At 37.2% G+C, this 22,275-nt stretch overlaps 1 protein-coding gene across 7 annotated transcripts in view; it reads left to right on the plus strand.

The window, feature by feature from the left end:
* dazl (deleted in azoospermia like) overlaps positions 1-22,275 on the plus strand; it is a 32,144-nt gene that overhangs the window by 1,594 nt on the left and 8,275 nt on the right. For 3 of the 7 annotated variants that reach the window (XM_089123235.1, XM_089123230.1, XM_089123229.1), the window contains exons 3-8: positions 3,738-3,829; positions 13,416-13,467; positions 13,572-13,638; positions 13,754-13,884; positions 20,228-20,308; positions 20,476-20,526. In XM_089123235.1, the coding sequence (XP_088979361.1) occupies positions 3,738-3,829; positions 13,416-13,467; positions 13,572-13,638; positions 13,754-13,884; positions 20,228-20,308; positions 20,476-20,526 (474 nt within the window). The remainder of the gene's footprint in view (positions 1-3,737; positions 3,830-13,415; positions 13,468-13,571; positions 13,639-13,753; positions 13,885-20,227; positions 20,309-20,475; positions 20,527-22,275) is intronic. The other 4 variants (XM_089123236.1, XM_089123233.1, XM_089123232.1 and 1 more) reach the window with 2 other exon arrangements.

Below are 22,275 nucleotides of genomic sequence, written 5' to 3' on the forward strand. Positions count from 1 at the left end.
GAAATAGTTGGGAGAAAATAATGGTGCATCATCAGTAGTAGACTTACATCTGCACTCGTTCTTAAAGGGGAAGCAGTCTAATATGCGGACGATTGCGACATTACTGCGAATCAAACAACTAAAGGCAAAAAGAAAATCACTCACTGTTCTTGAATGAATACTTTAGCTTTAATAAGTAAGATGAGGAGACTGAGGGAAAAAGAGAGAGAGAGTGATCGAGATGAGGAGAGAGCAGGTATTGACAAATAATCTACTGGACGCTGAAATTAGGTTATTTTTGCATGTCTCTCTCTTAATTCCTGAACTTCCTTCACTGTTTTGATTAATCCTAATGTATACAATAAATAGGCCTACAGTTTAATGGAAAAGTGATTTTCCTTGTATTTCTTTCAGGGCCAGTCAAAATATAGAAGGGGCCAGCAAAACTCTGATCTACTGGGAATTTTTTTTTTTTTTATGTTGAGCCCTGGTTATAGTGTTCATTATACTAACCATTCAACTCTGGGGGAATAAGCACCGGCAACAATCCGTCCTCCAACGCATGCTCATATTTTGATTCAGAATTTCAGATCGTGCTTGAAGAGGAGGGGCTATTTGCGTGTCCGTTGTCAGTTTGTGAGAGTAAGAGGGAGAGAGCAAGCAAATTGTATCACCTGAATTAATTGAAATCAAATGTTGCTTGTTCATAGACCCAATAGGCAGATGTGCAACTAATACAGATCTTCCTCACTGGTAAACAATGTACTCATTTAAATCTACTCTTGAAAATACAAATTTTCCAAAAAATACTCCAGTAAATTTACATCGTTACCATCCACCTCTGCTGCTTACTGCCTAGTACACAGTGCATGCTGCCTATCTTTTTGTGAAATAGAAAATTTACACTATGCAAGGAATAATCTCCCAGAGTAGTATGCTACAATATTGTCACGACAAACATTGAACAATTCAGCACAACTTACAACAACACAAATAAACCTTTGATAAGGAGTGTTCTGTGATTGGAATGACATTTTAAATATCACTCGATCACACAAATTTGATTGTGGGAAGCCAAAATCGTGATTGATTAAAATTTGATTAATCGTGCAGCCCTAAAGAGAAGCAGATAAAGTTAAAGATAAAAAAGCAAATAATTGAGTTTTATTTTTAATTTAATCTGTTATTACCTTACACTAACATGAACGATCAAGGTACAATTGTATTGCTCAAATAAAAATGCATGCAGTAAAACTGTTTATACCATGGTCTGGGTGAATACTCGATTCTGATTGGCTGCAGGGTGTCCGTTAAAAAGTGATAGAGGACACCTAGTAAAGTAGTTCTGGTGAAAATGCCTGTTTACCATTTGAAATTAATAAATGAATGCGCTGCCCACAAGAGCTGTGAGTAACCATAGCAACAGGCAGTCAAAGTATCCGTTAACAATTTGCTCTATCAAAACAAACATCTAATGTTAGTTAGATATAGCCTACTAATACAACAATGAGCGACTTCGTTATTTCTTTTAACATTTATGGAGAATATGACAACTTTGATGACTGGGATGCTGCTGAAGAAAGAAAAAATGTAAATAAAACGGAGAAACGTCACAAAGAAAATTACACCGCTGCTGCTCTGAATGAGACCCTGCGGGAGTTTTACGCAGCAGTCCAGACAACCAAATCAGGAGGAGAGTACAGCGTTTCAAGCCTAAGAAGTCTGTTTGATTAATTGTTTTAAATCCTCCGCTGCGTGTCGGCCGGTTCACGCCTCGCCGTCGTCCATTAAAACCTGACAATGGACACCTTGTCGGGCATTAACCCTTACATATTGTATAATGCTAGTTCATGAAAGCTATATTACATCCTTGTTTACAAATGGGACTTGCAAAGTGTTACTAATGAAATTTACATATGTTCTAGGTTATAGCTAAAAAAAATACATATTTAATTTAGCACATTTTAGTTCAGCACTGTTTTACTTGGAGTGTTATGTTTGGTTTTTAATCCAGTATCTATTTTAAAAAATATCGGTTGAATAATCAGTTATCGGCATGCATGGTCAAACCTAAATATCGGTATCGGTGAAATCCGGTATCGGTGAAATACATTATCGGTGAAATCCATTATCGGTTGACCTTTAATTTTTATTTAAAGTCCCTGTAAAGTCGAAATTAAGTATGTGTTCTGAGTTTGTCACACCACATAAAAAATGTGTTATTAGCCACCCAGCCAAATTTGAATGATTAAATAAGCTGGCATAAAATAAGCTGCTATTAAAATCTTGAAAAAATGAGCAGTTATCTCTGCTCTCAAACGCTGGGGGCGTGTATGCTGGCTGCGGTGAAACAACGCCCACTGGCGGGAAAGCTGTCGGCAGTGATATTAGCTCATACTGCTTTCAGGACCGGATGATGAAGGCTGAGGCGGAGATAGTCATTTCGGCCCCATTCACCAGTAACAGCGGATTATTAGTTGTCGCCGACGAAAGTTTTTAAAACGATCCTGTGTAAAATGATCACTACAGAGGCGAGTGTTGGCGGTGATCCTCAGCTCTTTATCAAGGTTAGCTCTCTAAAAACCTCTTCTTGATGTGATCGTTTTTAGGGAATTTAAATGAAGATACCGATCTGTTTTGTACATAATCTCATCCAGGTAGTAGCCTATGCATTTCGGTGTCGAAGGCATAGCTAGCTAGAAAACTGTAGGCTCAGCTTTAGTAACTATTTGTACTGACAGTCACTCGCGATTGAGCGGCGAATGCGAATGTGCTCGGGGATTGTTATTGTGTGTTAGGGGAGAGATCAGACTCAGTGCGTCATCAAATAATGGCGTGTCCATACCATACCTCATACCACAGCTCATGGGCTCCAGTACATCATCGAGCCCTGTTTTAGCCCCGCCCAAAAAATCCATAAAATTGCCATGGTGAAAAACTGTTTAACAGTCTAACTCCAAATTAAATGAGTATTTTAAAATGAGTATGTTGGTTTTTTTTTTACTTCTACACACATTATTTGTACTGTACCTAAAGGGTTAGTTCACCCAAAAATGAAAATGAAGTCATTAATTACTCACCCCTATGCCGTACCAACCCCGTAAGACCGTAAGAAGTTAATCTTTAGAACACAAATTATTTTTGATTAAATTTGAGAGATGGATCACTGCTACATGGGCTCCTAAGAGATTGAAACTTGACTGCCCAGAAAGTCATTGAAGAAAATGTGTAAATATTCCATGTGACTACAGTGGCTCAACTATAAGTTTATCAAGCGACGAGAATACTTTTTGTGCGGAAATAAAAAAAATATAATGACTTTATTCGACTTCCTGTTCTTCCTTCTGGGCCTGAGACGAGAGTTCAAGAGATTTCCATGACGCATGCGTGAAATATGCGCATGCATATTTTCGTCGCTTGATAAACTTATATTTTTCGTATTTTATATATTTCGTATCAAGTTTTTTCGTCGCTTGATAAACTTATAGTTGAGCCACTGTAGTCACATGGAATATTTAAACATTTTCTTCAATGACTTTCTGGGCTGTGAAGTTTCAATCCTTTAGGAGCCTATGTAGCAGTGATCCACCTCTCAAATTTAATCAAAAATATCTTCATTTGTGTTCCGAAGACGAACGAAGGTCTTACGGGGTTGGTACAGCATGGGGGTGAGTAATTAATGACTTAATTTTCATTTTTGGGTGAACTAACCCTTTAAACTCAAGTGCTTAATTTGTGTACCACTACTTTTCCATCAGGTGGACGAGAACGAGATCAGAGAGTTCTTTGCCAAGTACGGGTGTGTGAAAGAAGTGAAAATCATCACTTATCGAGGAGGAATATGCAAAGGGTGAGTGACGCTTGTAGTTTTCCCTGCTGGAAAAAAAATCTAAACCATAAAGTGCAGGGTCCGAAATTAACACTCGCCAAGTGCGCCAAGACTCGCCAAGATTTTCCATTTGGCGAGTAAATCTCAAAAAGCTACCCCACTGGTGGATGAAAGTTCATACCAAAATAATGTTTATTACAATAGGATTTTATAAGGTTATAAAATATCTGGCATAGTTTAATGTGGAGCATTCGGATAATTTTTTTTTCCTGAATTACCGCTGGGTGTGAATTGCTAAAATCTTCTCTGAAAAGCGTTCCGCACATTAAGCCGACATAAACCACACTTTAAATAAATTAAAAAAAAAACTATCCAGTGATTAAATGTTTTCTGTGTTGACACAAATCTTGTGGGATATCCTAGCTGCCAGGATAATCACACAACGCGTATACACATCACATAATGACTCGTCCAAAAAAATAGGTAGATAGGCAGCTGTCGGTAGCCTAAAAGAGCCCTAGAAATAGGGTTTTGTTCCACCAAGTGGGGCACTACCTACTTTTTTTTATTTTATTTGACATCAGAAATATATAGATTCCTTAGGAAAAAGTTCTCTGCACACAACCTTGCAGTTTTTGAGAAATTATGCTAAAGGTGCCCATTTTGGAAAAAAAGGGAAACCATAGGGAATTTTGTATTTTTGAACCTGTTTATTTTGTACCTCAAGTGGTAATTTGGCATTTTTGGGTTTATATGATAAACCAATTTGAAATGTGTGATAGGGTTGTGCCGATAGACGATAGTATCGTGTATCGACGATAGTCTGACATATCGCCGATGGCAGATGCCTTTGACGATATCAATTACGATAATTGGCTCGTTTTACCATAATGTATTAAATTATTATTATTAGGCCTATTATTATTATTATAAAGCTAGTATTGTTATTAAATGAATATTAGGAACTACAATCAAATTTGCCTTGCCTAAATTTACAACGACATCACCTCATAACAATTGCATCAACACACTAATGAGGACTCCTCTAAGAGAATGTTTTTAAAACAGACTAAAAAACATCCCACATCAAAATTTAATTGCAAGGTGATCCATTCACAAATTATCAAGTGTGCTCGTTTTAACAGACGCAAAATTCAATTTCCTACAGATCCAAGATGAAAACGGCATCGTTGTTCGTCAGTATTTGTTTCCGTAACACATTAACAAAACGTTTAATGACACTAACACTAAAAACAATACAATTACTAAATAGTATTAATAATAATATCACTAAAATAGTATTATAGTTACCGTTATCATCGTCGTCTCTGAGGGAACGCGGCGTTAATGCAGATGCCGAAAGCAGTCCGTTTTTACTTTCACTTTCAGAGATTAAGCGCGTTTACATGCGACGACTTTCTTAACCTGATTATGTTGAATAAACTTGACAATGCATGTGGTCATGTAAACGTTTCCTTTATCTGAGTCAAGTCATAAGTATAAACCGATCGACTCAGCTAGACGTTTGGCCCTTGCTTTTGTTTCTCCCGGCATTTAAAACACATTAACCCGCGTACTTCGTGCTTACTGAAGTGCGCATGTGAAGTGCGCAAAGAGCGCACTGCTAGGGCTTTTTCTGACCCAAGAAATTATTAAAACGTGTTTTCATCTCGTGCAGAAATAGGCCCTAGTCAAAATGCTTCATGTAACGGCATGAGGATAGGCTAATGTGTCCGTAAATTTCCCGTTGACAAACAAAAGGATTAGGATCTCTTTTTTTTTTTTTACCTCACTATACCAGGAAATAACCTGATCCTATTAATAAACACTCCACCTTTGCTAGCAAAATAGAAAAAATATTCTCGTATATAAAACGAAGTAGGCTAATAAAACAAGCAAATTAATGAGTAGGCTAAATAATCAAGTTAATAATCAAATGTTAGCCCCGCCCCCTCACGATACTATCGTGTATCGCCGATCTCACAGGCTGACGATAGGACGATATGAAAATGGAGCATATCGCCCAACACTAATGTGTGATATACCTGAAGTTGCTATCTAGGCACAGTAAACATAAGATTATCAAGAAAACTTCTACTGTAGTATTAACATCCCAATTACTTCTCATTATGTGTTTCCAATTCAAAGGTAATATTTGAGGTAAAATCCCAGTAACAAATATAATCCAGCCAAAATATAATATAAAACACTTTTCAAAATAAAACATTTAAGGCCATCCTTAAAAATATTTTGGTTTGCAGTAACAGCAATTTAAAATGGGTCGGTAGGTAGGTAAGTACAATTTTGGTGATCATGAGTTAAAAAAAAAATGCATATTGTGACGTCACTGCCAGTCAGTCTTCAAACTGTGCATCCACCGCTAGGTGTTAATGCAACCTACGACCGGTTACATTTTAGGCCAGTCACAAAATTTATAAAATATCTATTTGTTATGCATATATACATGAGATAAGCAAAAACAAGTACAAAACAAATGGTCAAACAAAGAATACAATTAAACAAAGATACAAATTAGCCTATATACACAGTGCTTTAATTTCAGTGCTTTAAAGGTCTAAAATTAGCTACTTTTCAGTTAAGTCTGTCGCTCTGTCTGAAAAGAAATTTACTTTAGCTAGTAATCAAATGTAAAATGACACTGCATGTTTATCATAGTTAGATTACTGCTTATTAAAGTTTAAGTTATTCATTCAAGAGCTTTGAGTGATTTTTATCTGCCTTTTGTTGTTTGATTCGCATTGGCTCAATCGCTTGATATTTTATTATTAATTTATTTTTGTTTTCAGGTGGGTAATTTGCAGAAGGTGCAATCCTTTTTTGTAGTGTTGTATTAAGACAAAACTAAGGCCAAATGGCCTTTACTATTTAAGTTTGTATTCAAAGTTTTACATGTTATGGGCTAAATGTTTTACAGTAAATTGATTTAACTTTGTTATATAATTGTTGGCACTGGCACTTATAAACACTAAATGGGTAAAAACGGCAATAAATAGGCTTAGTTTTGGAGCCAAATGTTGGAGTTGTAATAAATACCTCTAGTTTTTTTAAAGAAAGAAAAGCCCAAATACCTTTTATACCTAATATTTTCATTATACATTTGGTTTGGTTGTTTAAAAACACACACAAACAAATGATCACATTTCTCGATTAATCGATCGATTAAGTGCTAGATTAATCGATTACAAAAAGAATCGATAGCTGCAGCCCTAGATGTGACATTACGTCACATCTGTACACATAAAGGAGTCTCGGCTAGTAGGCTAGGTTGCATGTGAGGATATTGGAGGTGGAGATTTATAGCCTTTTCTCACAGCACTTCATATAATTAAACTTATCAATTTGATGGCAGATCCAGAATGGTTCAAACAACAATCACCAGTGACGACTAGAGATTCACCCGCTGTAAAATGAGAAAACAAACGGATTCCCCCGAGAACAGAACTCGCTCTAGATCTGTTAAGTTTCTTGATGGCAAAAATGGCACAAACATGCACACTCTCATTGGATGAGACTCTCTCGGATGAGGACTGTGAGCGGTATTTTAAGAAGCTACTGGATATGGGGTTACAGAGGTGTCCCCTTTGAAATGGTCAAACTGGATTAATGACCCCACGCAGTGGCCAAATATGTACTATTTAGACCAAATCTAACATAACCACTATCTTGTAGAATTACCAAGTAGCCTTTTTATTTTTTTTGTTGTTTGTCATTAACACTCACAGTGACAAAATGGATGATGAGGCCATGTCACTTGGATCACATCTCATTGTCTAGTTTGTCATAATGTGAGTGTGTAATGACAAAAAAATAAGCTACTTGGTGATTCCACGAGATAGTGATAGATGTCTGAATAGTCCATATTTGGCCACTGCGTGGTGTCAATAATGCAGTTTTCAATGATTTCAAAGGGCCGCCTCTGTAACCCCGTATCCAGTAGCTTTAAGTTTTTGCTATCAAGAAATCTTGCAGATCTAGAGCGAGTTTTGTTCTCAGGGGAATCCGTTTGTTTTCCCCCAAAAGGGGACGTTCCCCTTCGATGACACAAAAGTAGCGTTGGTCAATGATCAACGTTTCAGATCTATGTCAAGTAGGGATGGGCAGCGATTAATCGCATCCAAAATAAAAGTTTGTGTTTACATAATATATGTTTGTGTAGTGTGTATAGGGCTGCAACTAACGATTATTTTGATAATCGATTAATCGGACGATTATTTTTTCGATTAATCGATTAATCGGATAAAAAATTATATTTCATTTTTTGTTTATTATAACAAAATAAAACCCTAAAAACCACACTCTTTTGTGTGTTAAACAATCTACTTAATACAGATAACTTCATTATAAAGAAAAACAACAAATAAAAAAATATATATATGACCATAACCTATGACAAAAATGCTATTGTAAACTATATTAGTGGATAACTCAGCAAAACTTTGCCTAGAAATATCACAAGTGCACAATAATTTTATAAAATCTAAACATTTAGTGAAAAAAACATTCCTTAGTGGGGAACAAATAAGAGACAATAAGTGTAGCACTAACTCTGGTAAAACGTACACATTGCTATTTGTATTGTTGTTATACATTCATGAAAAACATCGTAAAAATCAGATGCACAGCTGTTTTAAATGTAAAGCACAGCTGTTTAGTGAGGAAGCAAAATATAATAGATAGGACAGAACAAGAAAGGCTATTAATAAGCTTTCATTGCGCTAAAAAGTATTATGACATGATCATGAAAGAGCTGCACAGAGTGCAAATGCGCATCGCGAGCACTGAATGATGCGCTTGAAGCAACACGGAGTCACTGGGCGGCGCGCAGCTCTTCAGTGTCCGCCGCATTAAAGTTAAAAGCACCAAGGAAAGAGAAAGACATATTGACGGTGTATTATTCAGGATCTATGCAATAGTTTATTAAGACTTTTCTTTTAACAGTTTTAAATTTCAGTTAGGCTACTGTGCACGTGAAGAACAATTATACTGCGCCGACTCTACTATAGTGTTGTGATCTAACAGACACTCAGTAGAAAGTGATTAAGTTACAGCAATAAAAGTCTAGCAAGATAGAAAAACCATCATAGACCTTTATCTACGGATCAATTATAATAATAACATTGAATCATTGGAAAGAGATCATCATGTTAACTGTTGTAACGCGACGCGCTGTTTGAACACCGAATAGAGAATGACTGACAGCCGCAGTGGAGGGAAAAGCTTAGGTTAACTTGAATTTAATGACTTAAATATACATTTCTATCTCACATTATACTATAGTATGGCTTCATAAAGTATACACGATTAACATAGGTCACCTATTTTGGTTTCAAAACGGCGAATTTACCGAAAGGTGAATGATTTTCGTGTGCTGCATATTGATAGCGGTTTCCTGATGACCGCAAATTAGTTCAAACTCACTGAATCAAGAGTGCGCATGCGAGACAGAAGATAATGTGCTCCAAACTGTCCGTGTTGCGCGCGCGAGACAGGGTAGAGCGGCGAGGGAGAGAGACTGCATGTGCGCCTCATGAAGCGCATGTAAGAAGCGCATGTTCCATGTAAACAATCCCCGTGACGTAATCAGACCAACTAATCGATAATGACATTCGTTGACAACGATTTTCATAATCGATTATAATCGATTTTATCGATTAATTGTTGCAGCCCTAAGTGTGTATAATTAATTTGTATATATAAATACCCACACATGCATGTATATATTTAAGAAATATGTGCATATATATATTTATTCACAATTAATATTATATATAAATATTTGATATATTAACACATTTTTGTTAAATATATACATGCTTGTGTGGGTATTTATATACAAATTAATTATACACACTACACGCACATATATCATGTAAACACAAACTTTCATTTCGGATGCGATTAGTGTAACTGCATGAATCGGATATGGGTCACAATTTACAGAATTTGGAGGTCTTGATGCCCAATTCTGATTTGTTGCCTATATCCGATTCATTTTATTTTTTTACTAAAAAAATAAATAAAATTAATCTGATATAGGCAACAAATCAGAATTGGGCATTAAGACTTCCAATGCAAACGAGGCCACGGCAATCCGTATAAGCAAAATGAATGCAAGAAAACAGTAGGGCTGTCAACTTTAGTCGTTTAGTCGACTAATCGGTCGATGCCGTCTTGGTCGACTGACATTCTTCTTGGTCGACCAGTTGCTTTTTTTTTTTTTTTTTTTTTTTTTTTTTTTTTTTACCAATAGAAATAATTTTTCAGTGATTTACTCCTTGATATTTATTCCTTTATAAGCAGTTACTTATTACTGTATTCTAAATATAATTAGCCTATGTTTTGTCCCCACCTTTAAAATAATTTAATTTAGGCTATTTCTGTAACTGCTCCACAGTTTAGCGCACACACATAATACATTCGGGAACCGCACCTGTGGCTGGCTGCGCTCGCGCTCGGTAAAGGATGCTGTATTCATTCAGTTAGAACGCCGCTTGTTTTGGCTTCAGTCGACAAAATGTCCAGGAAATCTAAATCTTTTGTCTGGCTGCATTTTAAAACAAAGACGACAAGACTGTGGAGGGAGGCGATCGCGTTGCTCCATTATGAGCGCAAGTTGCGCGCCTACATTTGAAATCGAACTTGAGCGCGCAAAAGACGTGAGCAGTCTTTTAACGGCTATATCATGCTGACTCAATAGATTGTGTTTTCTTAATGTTTTCGTTTTTATTTGTACACTTGATGCATTTGAAAAAAGCCTAAATAATGCAACAAAATGAAAAACCTATATGCGGTCCTACAGCCTATTATTAGGATTGTTTTTAAGTTATTTGGGTTTTTTGTGTGTTGTTTAAAACGCCTTGATCGTCAGGACGAAAGTTAACCCATAGCTTTGAAAGTAAAGAAGAATATAAAGCCTGTATAAACGAGAGCTTTTGTTGGGATTTTTCATTATGTGGCAGCTAGCAGTTATATTTTTTTGCAGCGTGTGGTGTGGTCAGGTGCGCGATTGTGACTGTTACTATAGCCCTAGGACAGAGCTCTTCACTTTTTGCAGTTAAAAAATCACTTAATTTTCAAAGAATTGTATTATTATTATTATAGGTTTATTTATTTTTGAATGTTTTTCGTTGTTATTTTATAAATGCTCAATGACAATTGTTTAAAAAATGTTTAATCAAAACATCAGGTTTTTTTTTTTTTTTTTTTTTTTTTGTCGATTAATCGTTGCGCAGGACTCGACTTTGGTCGACTAAGGATTTCTTTGGTTGAATACAGCCCTAGAAAACAGATGACGAACAATGAAAAGAAATGGACAGAGTTTTTTCTTAAGTAGGCTGTTCCCCCAACACTCTCCCCGGTCAATGCTCCGACAACAGCCCAGACATGGAGCTACTTAAGCCATCAGTTCAGGGAAGCACTTTTAAACCGTAGCACTTTCTATTTCTATTTTGAAATGTTTTATTTTGCTTAATGTTTTAGTTTTACATGCGCGTCGGGGTTTTTCTCCTCATTAAACCGCGGAGACGTAACCTAATGCCTCATCTGCCTGTTTGCATGAGTCGCATTGGCACATATCTGATTTATTTCCTCATGTGAACAAGGCCTGAAACCAATCTCGAAATATCCAAATGCATGCGTTTTTTTTCCTGGTTACATGGTCATGGAAAATGTCCTATCTGTCACATATGAACAAAAAATCTGAACCGAGTCGCATTTAAACGAGGCCTGATTTTCTGTTGCTCAGATCACAATTTCAATCACAAAGAACGGAGCACAAGCAGTGTAGGCCTACAGGAATATCTGGACCATACCACAGCCAATCAGAGGCAAAGACCTCCGTCTCTGATTGGTTTAGACTAGCCTGGTTCAACCAGACTCTAGTTCATTTCATTTCCTCTAGTTCATTTCATTTCCACATAGAGTCTGGAACCGCTCCATTGAGAAACGTTTCCTTCCTTGTAGGCGGGTTCACTATTAAAGTTCAAATCTATTGGATCTGCCCAAAGTCACTCACGATCTGCCATAGCCAATCGCTCGCCCGAAGAGGATTATGTTACGAGCGCCGCAGGTTTTGTTAATCTAGGAACAATTATTAATTCGAAATGTATATTTGACACGAAGGACAGTGATGTATACATCCAACGGTGGAAGCTGTGTCTAATCATTACAAATACGCCGCTGTGGTCGTTTTCTGATCTGCCGCAAATGCTGTAACGTTAGCTGCTACAGTGAATGATCAGTCTGTCTCTATCTGCAGATGTGTAATAAACAACAATTTTTCATATTACGTCTTATTGTTAATTACCTTAATTTTGGTCTTCAAAGTATGTGTTTGTACATTTTTATATGGCATTTAGTTTTTTTAGTAAAACAAATCAACCATTGCCATCTAAAACTGAAAATCAAATATCTTCAAAGTATGGTTTTTCACATTTTTATTTATGACAATTATTTTTTTTAAATCACAACCAATTTGTATGATTTACAACATGTAAAACTGACACACCAACCTCCTGCACGAGTGTACAAAGGGGCTCAAAATGTTCTATTCATCACAAGAATCAGTAAATATACAGTTGGGAATATGAGCGACTGACATGACTCCTGAGCGGATCTTCAACCATAGTTTAGCAGCCAGGACTCGGGGCTTCCGAACACCGCGAACACCAGGCTAATAAACCGTCCGTCCAAAATGTCACGGTCATCGTGCACGAACTGCCCAGCACAAACTTCCAAACTTTCTGCCTCCTTCACTTGGTCCTCAGTTGTGCAACAAGAGGTGAGACGATAACAATCTGGCTTTAAATTCTGTATATTCGGCAGTTTCTTTTCCAACAACGGACCGATCAGCTTTTCTCACAACTGAAACTGACGCGCTTACATCAACGTCATCGTTCTCAGCCACTCCCTCTATTCGCTGATTGGTCCTACAAAAAATTGATTTCTGGAAACCTAAGGATATGGAGCGATCCCAGACGCAGTACTGAAGTAAAATGAAATTGAGCGGAAGTGCGTAGGAGACGCAGCCAGGCTAGGTTTAGACTACAATATGATCCAACTTGTGTTCCGTCAAAGGAGAACAAGCGATTTGTTCGTGGAGAGGCAGCGAATGCGAGGATGTTAGGTGCACTGAGACATGACATAATATCGAACATTTTGAATAAAATGTATATTTTCCCAGTACCGGTATACCTTGCAACCCCAATTCAGTATTTTTTGTGCTTACTTCAGATGTGTTGTGATTGATTATATTGATTTCTCTTTTGTGTCTTGGGCTCGAATGTTTAAATTAGTTGGCTTAAAACACGCATAAGTAATAAACTTTCATTAAGATGCAGCCCTGGCCTGAGCGGACAAGTGACGGTTCCGTTGACTGTCCCGAATGTTGTTAAAGCCGCCATTAGGCTCTCATTTTTGTCAATCCCTGCTATAGTGTTTTGTGACTTGTGCAACCTTTATTAAGCCATTCAATTTTTTTTTATTTTTTTTTTGGTGAACTATACGTTTATACGTATAATATTACTTAAACTGTTTTCAGAAAATATTCATGATTGCGTCACCTCTGATTTGTTGCTCACCTTCACAGGTATGGTTTCGTTTATTTCAGCGAGGACGTTGATATCCAGACTATCGTTGATGTAAGGTTACTTTTACCTTTCTTCATGATTTTCTTATCTTTTCTTTCTGGGTGTTGGTGTTATGAGAACAGGGTGATATATTGTACATTTGAATTATTTTACAGCAGCAGATCAATTTTAAAGGGAAAAAACTCAAATTGGGACCAGCTATCATGAAAGAGCGAAATTCTCGTGAGTCCATGTGCTTTCGCTTTCTATTTGTAAATGTAATCTTAATGACTGAAAATGTCATTTAAATTTTGTCATTAAAATTGGTTAAAACATTCTAGGATCTTTTTTATCCCAGGTTCAGTGTCGTCTCCAATAATTGGTCCATCACAGTGGGTCAGCCCCACCCCATATGTGTATTGCAGTTGCTGTCCCCCAGGCCTTGCCCCACCCTCACCTGTCTTCAATGGAGGGAATCAATACATGCAGGTAATGCATCATGACACCCTCTGTATAAACATAATGGCCATTTATGAAACAAACGTACGACAGAAAACTGATCATAAAACTTGCCATTATCAATATGGATGTGAGTGGTGGATATGATCAAATTTCACGTAAGATTTCAGCCTGTGTACCATAGACTGTAAAAAAAAAAAAATGGACGTAGTATCCGTGACGTCACCCTTAGGTTTCTGAAGAGCGTTTTTGAAGCCTAAAGTGGGCGGGGCCGGCCATTGCCATTTTGGCAGCACGTCACTTCTCGTCGCTACTGGCCTCGGGCTAAAGTGACGGCTAATTGAGGAAGTAAAGCCAATAGTTAAAGTTCATGTTTTTGCCCTTCAAAATAGTATAATAGTTAACAGATGTAACCAAGGTTATTATAGTTTTGCATTTTTCATTAGTTTTTATTTTTATTTCGTTTTGAATTTTTGTTTTCAAATTCAGTTTAGTTTTAATTAGTTTTAAAAGTGGGTTTGCTAGTTTAGTTTAGTTTCTATTTTTTGAAAATGCTTAGTTTTAGTTTAGTTTTTATTAGTTTTAGTGTTAGTTTTAGTCTTTTTTTTGTAGTTTGGGTTATTTGTCAGGGGCAAGGTTGAAAAAGGTCAGAAAAAGAATTGTGTAACAATAACTCAACAAAAACATCATACAATTTTAGAAATATCTATTCAACATTAAAACCAGTACATAAAATGAAGCCTACAATGTGAAAATCCTTTACCGTAACAATCTAGATATCTTCTATAAAAAAATCCCACAGCTTTACAATTTCCACACCTTATACTAAATTTACCCTATACAACACTAATCTGGACAGAAGCAGCAAACAGTCAGTGTAAGAGTAAAATAATGACATAACATTATTTAATATTTGAATCACAGCTTATAGAGTTTTGACACCGACAACCAAGCAGCAAGGCTGCAACCAGGGTCTGAAAACTAGTGAGGTAATAATGGTTAATAATTACCTCACAATAATTAGTAATATAATAATGTTTAGGCTATTGGACCCACATTTCCCCATGGACATGAAGGGATTTTTTTAAAGGAATTTACCATATATATATATATATATATCATATATTAACTATTAAATGGCACTTTCTGGAGAGTTTTGTGCAAAGAAACAGAATAAAAGTAGGTCTAAATAAATTGCTAGTTGAATAGATTGCTAGTTGAGAAACACTACTTTAATTATTGCATTTATGATGACTATGTGAAACGTTAACAAAGCATGAGCCGTCTTCCAGCTGGCCAGTAAGGTTATTTTGGCAAATTTTATTCTGTAACATACAGATCTGTATTATGCTATTGTTTTTACAGATAATCACAATGATCATTGCGTTTGGAGTGGTTGCCTTATGCAATTGCAGTTTGTCAATAAAAAAAAAAGCTTTTTTTATTAACGCAGACAGTAAAATGTTGCCAGATATTGCTACGAAAAACAAGCAAATAATATAATAACAATTCGAAATTACTTCAAAGCTTGTGTTTTGGAAATAAGATTAATATATCACTAACACTAACATGCAACTTTCCACTATAATAACTTCCTAAAGTGTCACAAAAAATCCGAAAAACAGGTCCAGAAGATTACCGCACCATTCGATTAGGTGGATCTGGCAACACAGAGGCTACACTAGCGCCCTCATTCACAATGCGTTCTCAAGCCCCCTTCACTGCGCTAGCTTCTCGCTGCAACATGAATTGCAAACACACAGGTGGTCTAAACATGGCTAATTAATCATTCACATAATCATTCAATCATGCCATTCCATTTTTGAATGTAAAAAAAAATGGCCGAGGTCCGGACTGGTTAGCCACGGCCATGCCCACTGCCCAGCAGCATTTTACCTCAAAATTGCAACCAAGTCAGTAACTTTCTAACGAAGGCTCAATCGCTTCTCGGGTTGACATTAACACACTTACAGAATTGTATTACAGAATTTAACACATTTTTACACCACCTTTTAATGTGTGATTGTGTAAAATGTTCATCATGAGATACCAACCTTTCGCGAACTTGCTTTTAACATTGATCGAACCCTCGTTTTCATAGAGACGCGGTGTGCATTGCACGGAGGGGAGGGGCTGTGTGTGTGCGTGCATTTGAGAGAGACGGAGGGAGAGAGCGTTACAGGGAAATGAAATGCAATGAATACACTGCGTGTTTTAAATAGTGTTAAAGACGAAAACTAAGGACATTTGCTCTATAATTTTATTTTATTTTAGTTAGTTTTGCAAACACACATTACAGTTTTAGTTAGTTATAGTTTTTTTGTAATGGCTCGTTTTTATTTTTATTTCAGTTAACGACAATGTTTTTTCCCATCTAGTTTTCGTTTTTTCGTTAGTTTTCGTTAACGATTATAACCTTGGATGTAACTAAAAGTGAGACTATGTACTTTACTTTTTATCAACTTTATTAATCACACAAGGGGCAATTAGTTAAGAGCATGTATACAACAGTACATAACACAGATCACACATATTTCTCACAACATGCAAGCAGTCAACTATGTGCATCGTGATTAGGGATGGGGCCGATCCAGTATCGGTATCGGGGGCCGATACCAGCATAATTCACGTATCAGATTTTTTCGATCCAACCTGCGGAGAAATCCGATATTTATGAGCCATGTCTGCGCTTTAACGTTGGCTGCTGAAATGACTCCAAGTGATTCCCGCCGGGCCTGCTGCTAGCTGGCTGCAAACTGTGGAAAGGAAATCCTGAACGGAGGTGCAACTCAATCATAGACTGTAAAAAAATAGGGCTGAATGAGACACACCCCCGCTCAGGAAATCCATTCCGCAGTTTGCAGCCAGCTAGCAGGATAGCATTGAGCTACCAACATGTTCGCTGTGTGGAAATCCTATGGTGGAAATACTTCACACTGGAAACACCGCAGCAGAGCAAGACAGCAAAATGCAATGTTTGCAAAGCCGTATTAATTAAACTATTTGTCTGTGATGCATGTTTGCAATTCGCAGTCCAGAAGAGAAAGAGAGAGATCTCTCATGCGGTGCTACAGCAAGCACAACACGACAGCCCTGCTTAATGAGTGACGATAGAGGAAACGTATTCTGGTTACACTTTAGATCTGATAGATATATTGAGGTAAAAAAACATTAAAAACAATAGCCGCATTCTGTCTAGCCAACTTCCTTCCCATCGCGGCGGTGCACTATCATTTCTCCTTAAAACTCAAATTTTAAGACCGAATCAGCACGATCGGTGATTGTTGTAAAATGCAGTCTCTGCTGTTGCTAAATTGCGGTACGCTTTTAGTAATAAAAAGATCTATTAAAAGCACAAAATTTGCGCAAGAGATGCTGTTCCCAATGTGGCGCGCGCTATGAAACAGACAGCAACAAGACAAGCAAATTATACTCTGGGCTTCATATGCGCGTCTAAACGATCAAGTGTAGCCTGCACAAGAAAACTGTCAAACCGACCGGCTTGGAGATTAACACTTAAACCATTTATGTCTAAAATGAACGTAGTTATGGAAATAGTTGGGAGAAAATATGGTGCATCAGTACACTATGAAATCTGAACTCGTTCTTAAAGGGGCAGCAGTGTAAATATGACGATTGCGACATTACTGAGAATCAAACACCAAAAGGCAAAGAGAAAATCACTCACAGCTCTTGAATGAATTACTTCAGCTTTAATAAGCATTAATCTATCTATGATAAACTTTGCAGTGCTATTTTAGCCTACTTTTGATTACTTTATTATAATCCTTTTTAGACCATACCTGAATAATGTTAGTAGACCTTCCTGAAATTAAAGCACTGTGTAGGCCTGTATAATGTGTATCTTTGTTTAATTGTCTATCTATTGTTTAATATATATATATATATATATATATATTGACATACGTACACATCATCCTTGCCTGTAGAGAGGAGTTTATTTCAGTATCGTATAAAATCAACAATAATGATAAATAATATTAAAGCAAACACAACTCTGGTATCGGAAAAGTATCGGTATCGGCCGATATCCAAAGTCAGGTATCGGGATCAGATCGGAAGTGAAAAAATGTGGATCGGTGCATCCCTAATCGTGATGCATTATTATTCTGCTAGTTAAAAATGTATTATCATGCAGACAGTTACTTACAATATTGCTCTAAGCTTGTGCATGTGACAGTTCGTAAAGAGCTTTATTCAGTCGATTTTACAATCTGATTGTAATGCTACGTTCACACCGGACGCGAATAGGGCGTCAGGCGCGAATGATTTCAATGTTAAGTCAATGCAAAGACGCTTTACGCGCGTGAAAAATTCCTGTGGCGCGAATGAGGCGTGGAGCGCGGCGCGCAAGACGCGAATACGCCTCATTCGCGCGTCAAGTTGGCGCGAATTGAGCGTTGTGCATTCACGCGTTTGACGCGAATTCGCGTCTGCCGCCCGAGTTGAAAGATCTGAACTTTGGCGTGAATTCGCGCCGCGTTAACCAATCAGGAGCCTAGCTGCTTGCTCACGTGGTGAAGTGTCTGGATGCTTCAATAAATTATTTTGTATATGACTAAATGCATGGTGGGATTATGCACAACAAAGCAAATGTTTCATCACTTAAAACATTATTTCTATATACGAGACATGTTCATTTTGTATTGAATGTTATTCATTCCATATCTAGAAATAGTATTATGTTGTAAAGACAATCAACATATGTGCATAAATTCGTGTCTGGACGTGAGAGAGAGAAAAAAATCACAGGACTGGTTAATAACTTTTGAAGGCTGGCTCTATTTATCATCAAAACAAAAATAAATGACAGCTAGATTAGATGGATGAGGGCGAGGGTGATCCTCGCTCAGATGCGGGACAACAGGTCATCAAACTGGGCGCGTGACAGGCGGAAGTACCGCTGACAGCGGCCGTCATCCAGCGCAGCTCCTGGAGCGAGCAAATGGTGAAACTCGCCAAACGGTTCGGCTCTGAAGGATCCGGTGGACACAAATATACGGCGACGATGATCCCCACGCCGCTGTTCTACTCTCCAGAGTAAATACAGAGCGGTAACTCTCTTGATGAATGCTCGGTCGACATAAAAACAATGGCCGCCAACAGATTTTGATTCTGACGCGCGTCACGCGCGTAAATTTCGCTTCAAACTTTACGCGCGGCAGTTTCGCTCTTGACACGCGAATTAACACTAGTGGTCAAGCGTCAAACTAGACGCGTCAGGCGCGAATTTGACGCGCGATTCGCGTCCGGTGTGAACGTAGCATAAGGCCTAGGGGTGTGCGATATGACCAAGATTGTGTTTCACGATATGACTAATTTTATTTCACGGTAACGATATATTTCACGATATAGTTATTTATATAGTTATCCTCAAAAAAAAAAATCAACAAAAAGGGCTTTGTATAATAAATAAACCCAAATACTTTAGAAATGAAAAGTATGTCACCTTGTTTTATTTTTATTTTATTTGGTAAATTATTTATTTGGTAAACTATTTTTATATCAAAATATAGTAAACAAAAAAACTTTTAGATGAACTTCCCACAACAGATTGATATTAAATACAACTCATATGTGCATTTCAACTTTAAATAATTTTTCAATCTCATGCATTGCTTTACTTCATCAATCAGTTTATAATCATATTAAAATCAAATAATTATAATTTTTTTTTTTTACCACATGTGCTTATTATACTGCGTTTTTAACGGGGAAGGGTATTCCTGCACAACCGGAGACTGCACACACTGTTGTTTTAACGGGCTTGTTTTGCTCTTTTTGTTATATCTGGCAACCCGTCAGTTCAGAAGTGACGAGAAGGAGAGAAGCAATATGAAAGTCAACACTAACAGTAGCTGCGGTGTGGTTAAGTACTTTAAATTATACACGCCTTATAACAGTGCGTCGAACACCGCACGCTCCCTCTCAGTGCACGTGCGCGTCTTTTACATCAACAAAATGCGATCGATTAATTTGAGAGTGAAGTTGTAATCACGGATCGAATCAAAGGAAGATTTTATCAACTGGTTCAGTAGGCAATTGTTTGGAGTTAAAAAATATATAACTCGCGCTGCATATTTAGTAATTTTCAATTATTATTCATTTATCAATTATTATTAGTTTAATTAATAATTGATTAAAAGTAGTTCCATTTTGTAATATCATTTTCATCTAAGTTATTCCAAACTTTGAGGATGAAGACATTATGTGATCAAATACAATCCACTTGTTTAACACGTTCCACAGCGCCACCCAGTGCATTTAATTATAGCTTATATTGGTATGATTGGGCCTTGTGCTAAGATTCCTAAAATGTCCTGGCTTATTTCCTGTCTTTCTTTCTTTATAGCCCTATTCTTACTCCAGTCCTCCAGGGTTTATGGTCCCACCAGTGCCCTTGAACTACGCACAGACCACGTATGCCTACCAGGTACATGCAAACATATGGTCACCATTGCCGCCTTCACTTAGATAAGCATACTTTGATAACTTGTGTAAATGCTTTATGCATGCTATCTTTTTTAGTTAAAAAAATAAACTCTAAGAAAGTCAACCACTGTTTTTTTTTGTGTGTGTGTGTGTGTGTGTATTTATTAGTATCCCCTTCCACAGTGGTGTGGAGAGCAGAGGACGAGGCTTGTCAACCAGGTCAGCTCCACTTCCATTTTCGGGGGGTTGGAAAATGAGGGATTAAGCACAAGAGATTCAACTGGATTGTTGTGGTTATATCTCAAAATGCCATTCATATAAATATTTTTTAATCCAATTGATCAAAAGTGAAAGTAGAGACACTGATGTTACAAGAGATTTCTATTTCAAATAATTGCAGTTATTTTAAACTTTCTATTCATCAAAGAATCCTAAAAAAGTAGCAGTTTTCACACAAATCTAAAGCTGCTCAACAGTTTTCAACATTAGCTATTTCCATCGACCATTTTAATGCATATTTTTGGGTATCACATTAAAAAAACGGTATGAAAACGTTTGGTGCATATTCTGAAAACGCACACAAAAAACGTATGCAGTCAATTGATGAGCTTCATTTAAATTTTTCATTTATTTTACAGATGCTTTCATCCATATCAAATTTTTTTTGGGTGCACAAAACATTTTTGGAGGTTTGTTGTATCTTGTATGAAACATGCCTAGGATTTAAAGGGTTAGTTCACCCAAAAAGGAAAATTCTGTCAGTATTTACTCACCCTCATGTTGTTCCAAACCCCGTAAGACTTTCGTTCATCTTCGGAACCTAGGCCTTCAGTCCTAGGCTCACTATTGGCCAGCGCTGGTCGTGTGTGGTGCGTGTGACGTACAACAACAGATCATACGCTGTTACACTAGTAACCTGACTCTAGGCAGAGAAAGAAGTAAACAAAAAGTGTTCTCGTCGTTTGATAAAGTTAACATTGACCCACTGTAGTCACTTGGACTATTTTAACTGTCTTTAATAACTTTGAGGCCGGCAAGTTTCAATTCCTCAAGAAGCCTATAGACTAGTATGCAGGAGTGATCCAGCCCTCAGATTTAATCAACAATATCTTAATTTGTGTTACGAAGGTCTTACGGGGTTGGAACAACACGAGGGTGAGTAAATACTGACAGAATTTTCCTTTTTGGGTAGGGTTGCCACCCGTCCCTTAAAATACGGAATTGTCCCGTATTTGTGAAGTAAACAGCGCGTCCCGTTTTGAATCAATACGGGACGCGGTTTGTCCTGTATTTCCGAACGCATGATCTCATGCAAATCATGCCACCCGCATTCTGTGAAGACTCGTCGTATTCTACCCTTGATTGGGTAATACTCGCTGCCATTGTTGGTTTGATTGGTTTGTTTAATATACCATCAGGTTCAGGGCCAATCAGAGTCAGAAGAGGGCGGGTCTTGATGCGTCCACCTCTGAAACGAAAGTGTGTGCAAAAGTACCGACGAGAGTGGGAGGAAACAAATACTTGGCTGGAAAGTGTCAGTGGCAATGAGTAGCCTAAATAAGTTATTAGAAATAAGAGAGATATATATTTAATAGATATTTAATAATAAAAATGTGCATGTTGTGGAGAAAATAAAAACCTAGAGAATTTCATCCTTTAATAGGCTACTATAGAATTAATAATATGTCTGAATACATAAATAAATACATAAATAGATTTTCTTACCAATAATACAAATAGTCATATCAACGGAAATAATTTTACATAGACCCACACATAGTTGAATAAACAAATAAGGATTTTACAGTAGCCTATAGCAGTGGTTCTCAAAGTGGGGTCCGCGGACCCCTGGTGGTCCGCGAGCTAAAGCCAGGGGGTCCGCGAAATAATTTACAACCTAACGTTTTTTTCCATGCTATGAGTCATGTTTTCTTTATCATCTGAAAACATGCTGTTTATTCCTAAGTA

The sequence above is a fragment of the Pimephales promelas genome, chromosome 18, assembly GCF_988280905.1.
Source record: "Pimephales promelas chromosome 18, fPimPro1.hap1.1, whole genome shotgun sequence".
NCBI lineage: Eukaryota > Metazoa > Chordata > Actinopteri > Cypriniformes > Leuciscidae > Pimephales > Pimephales promelas.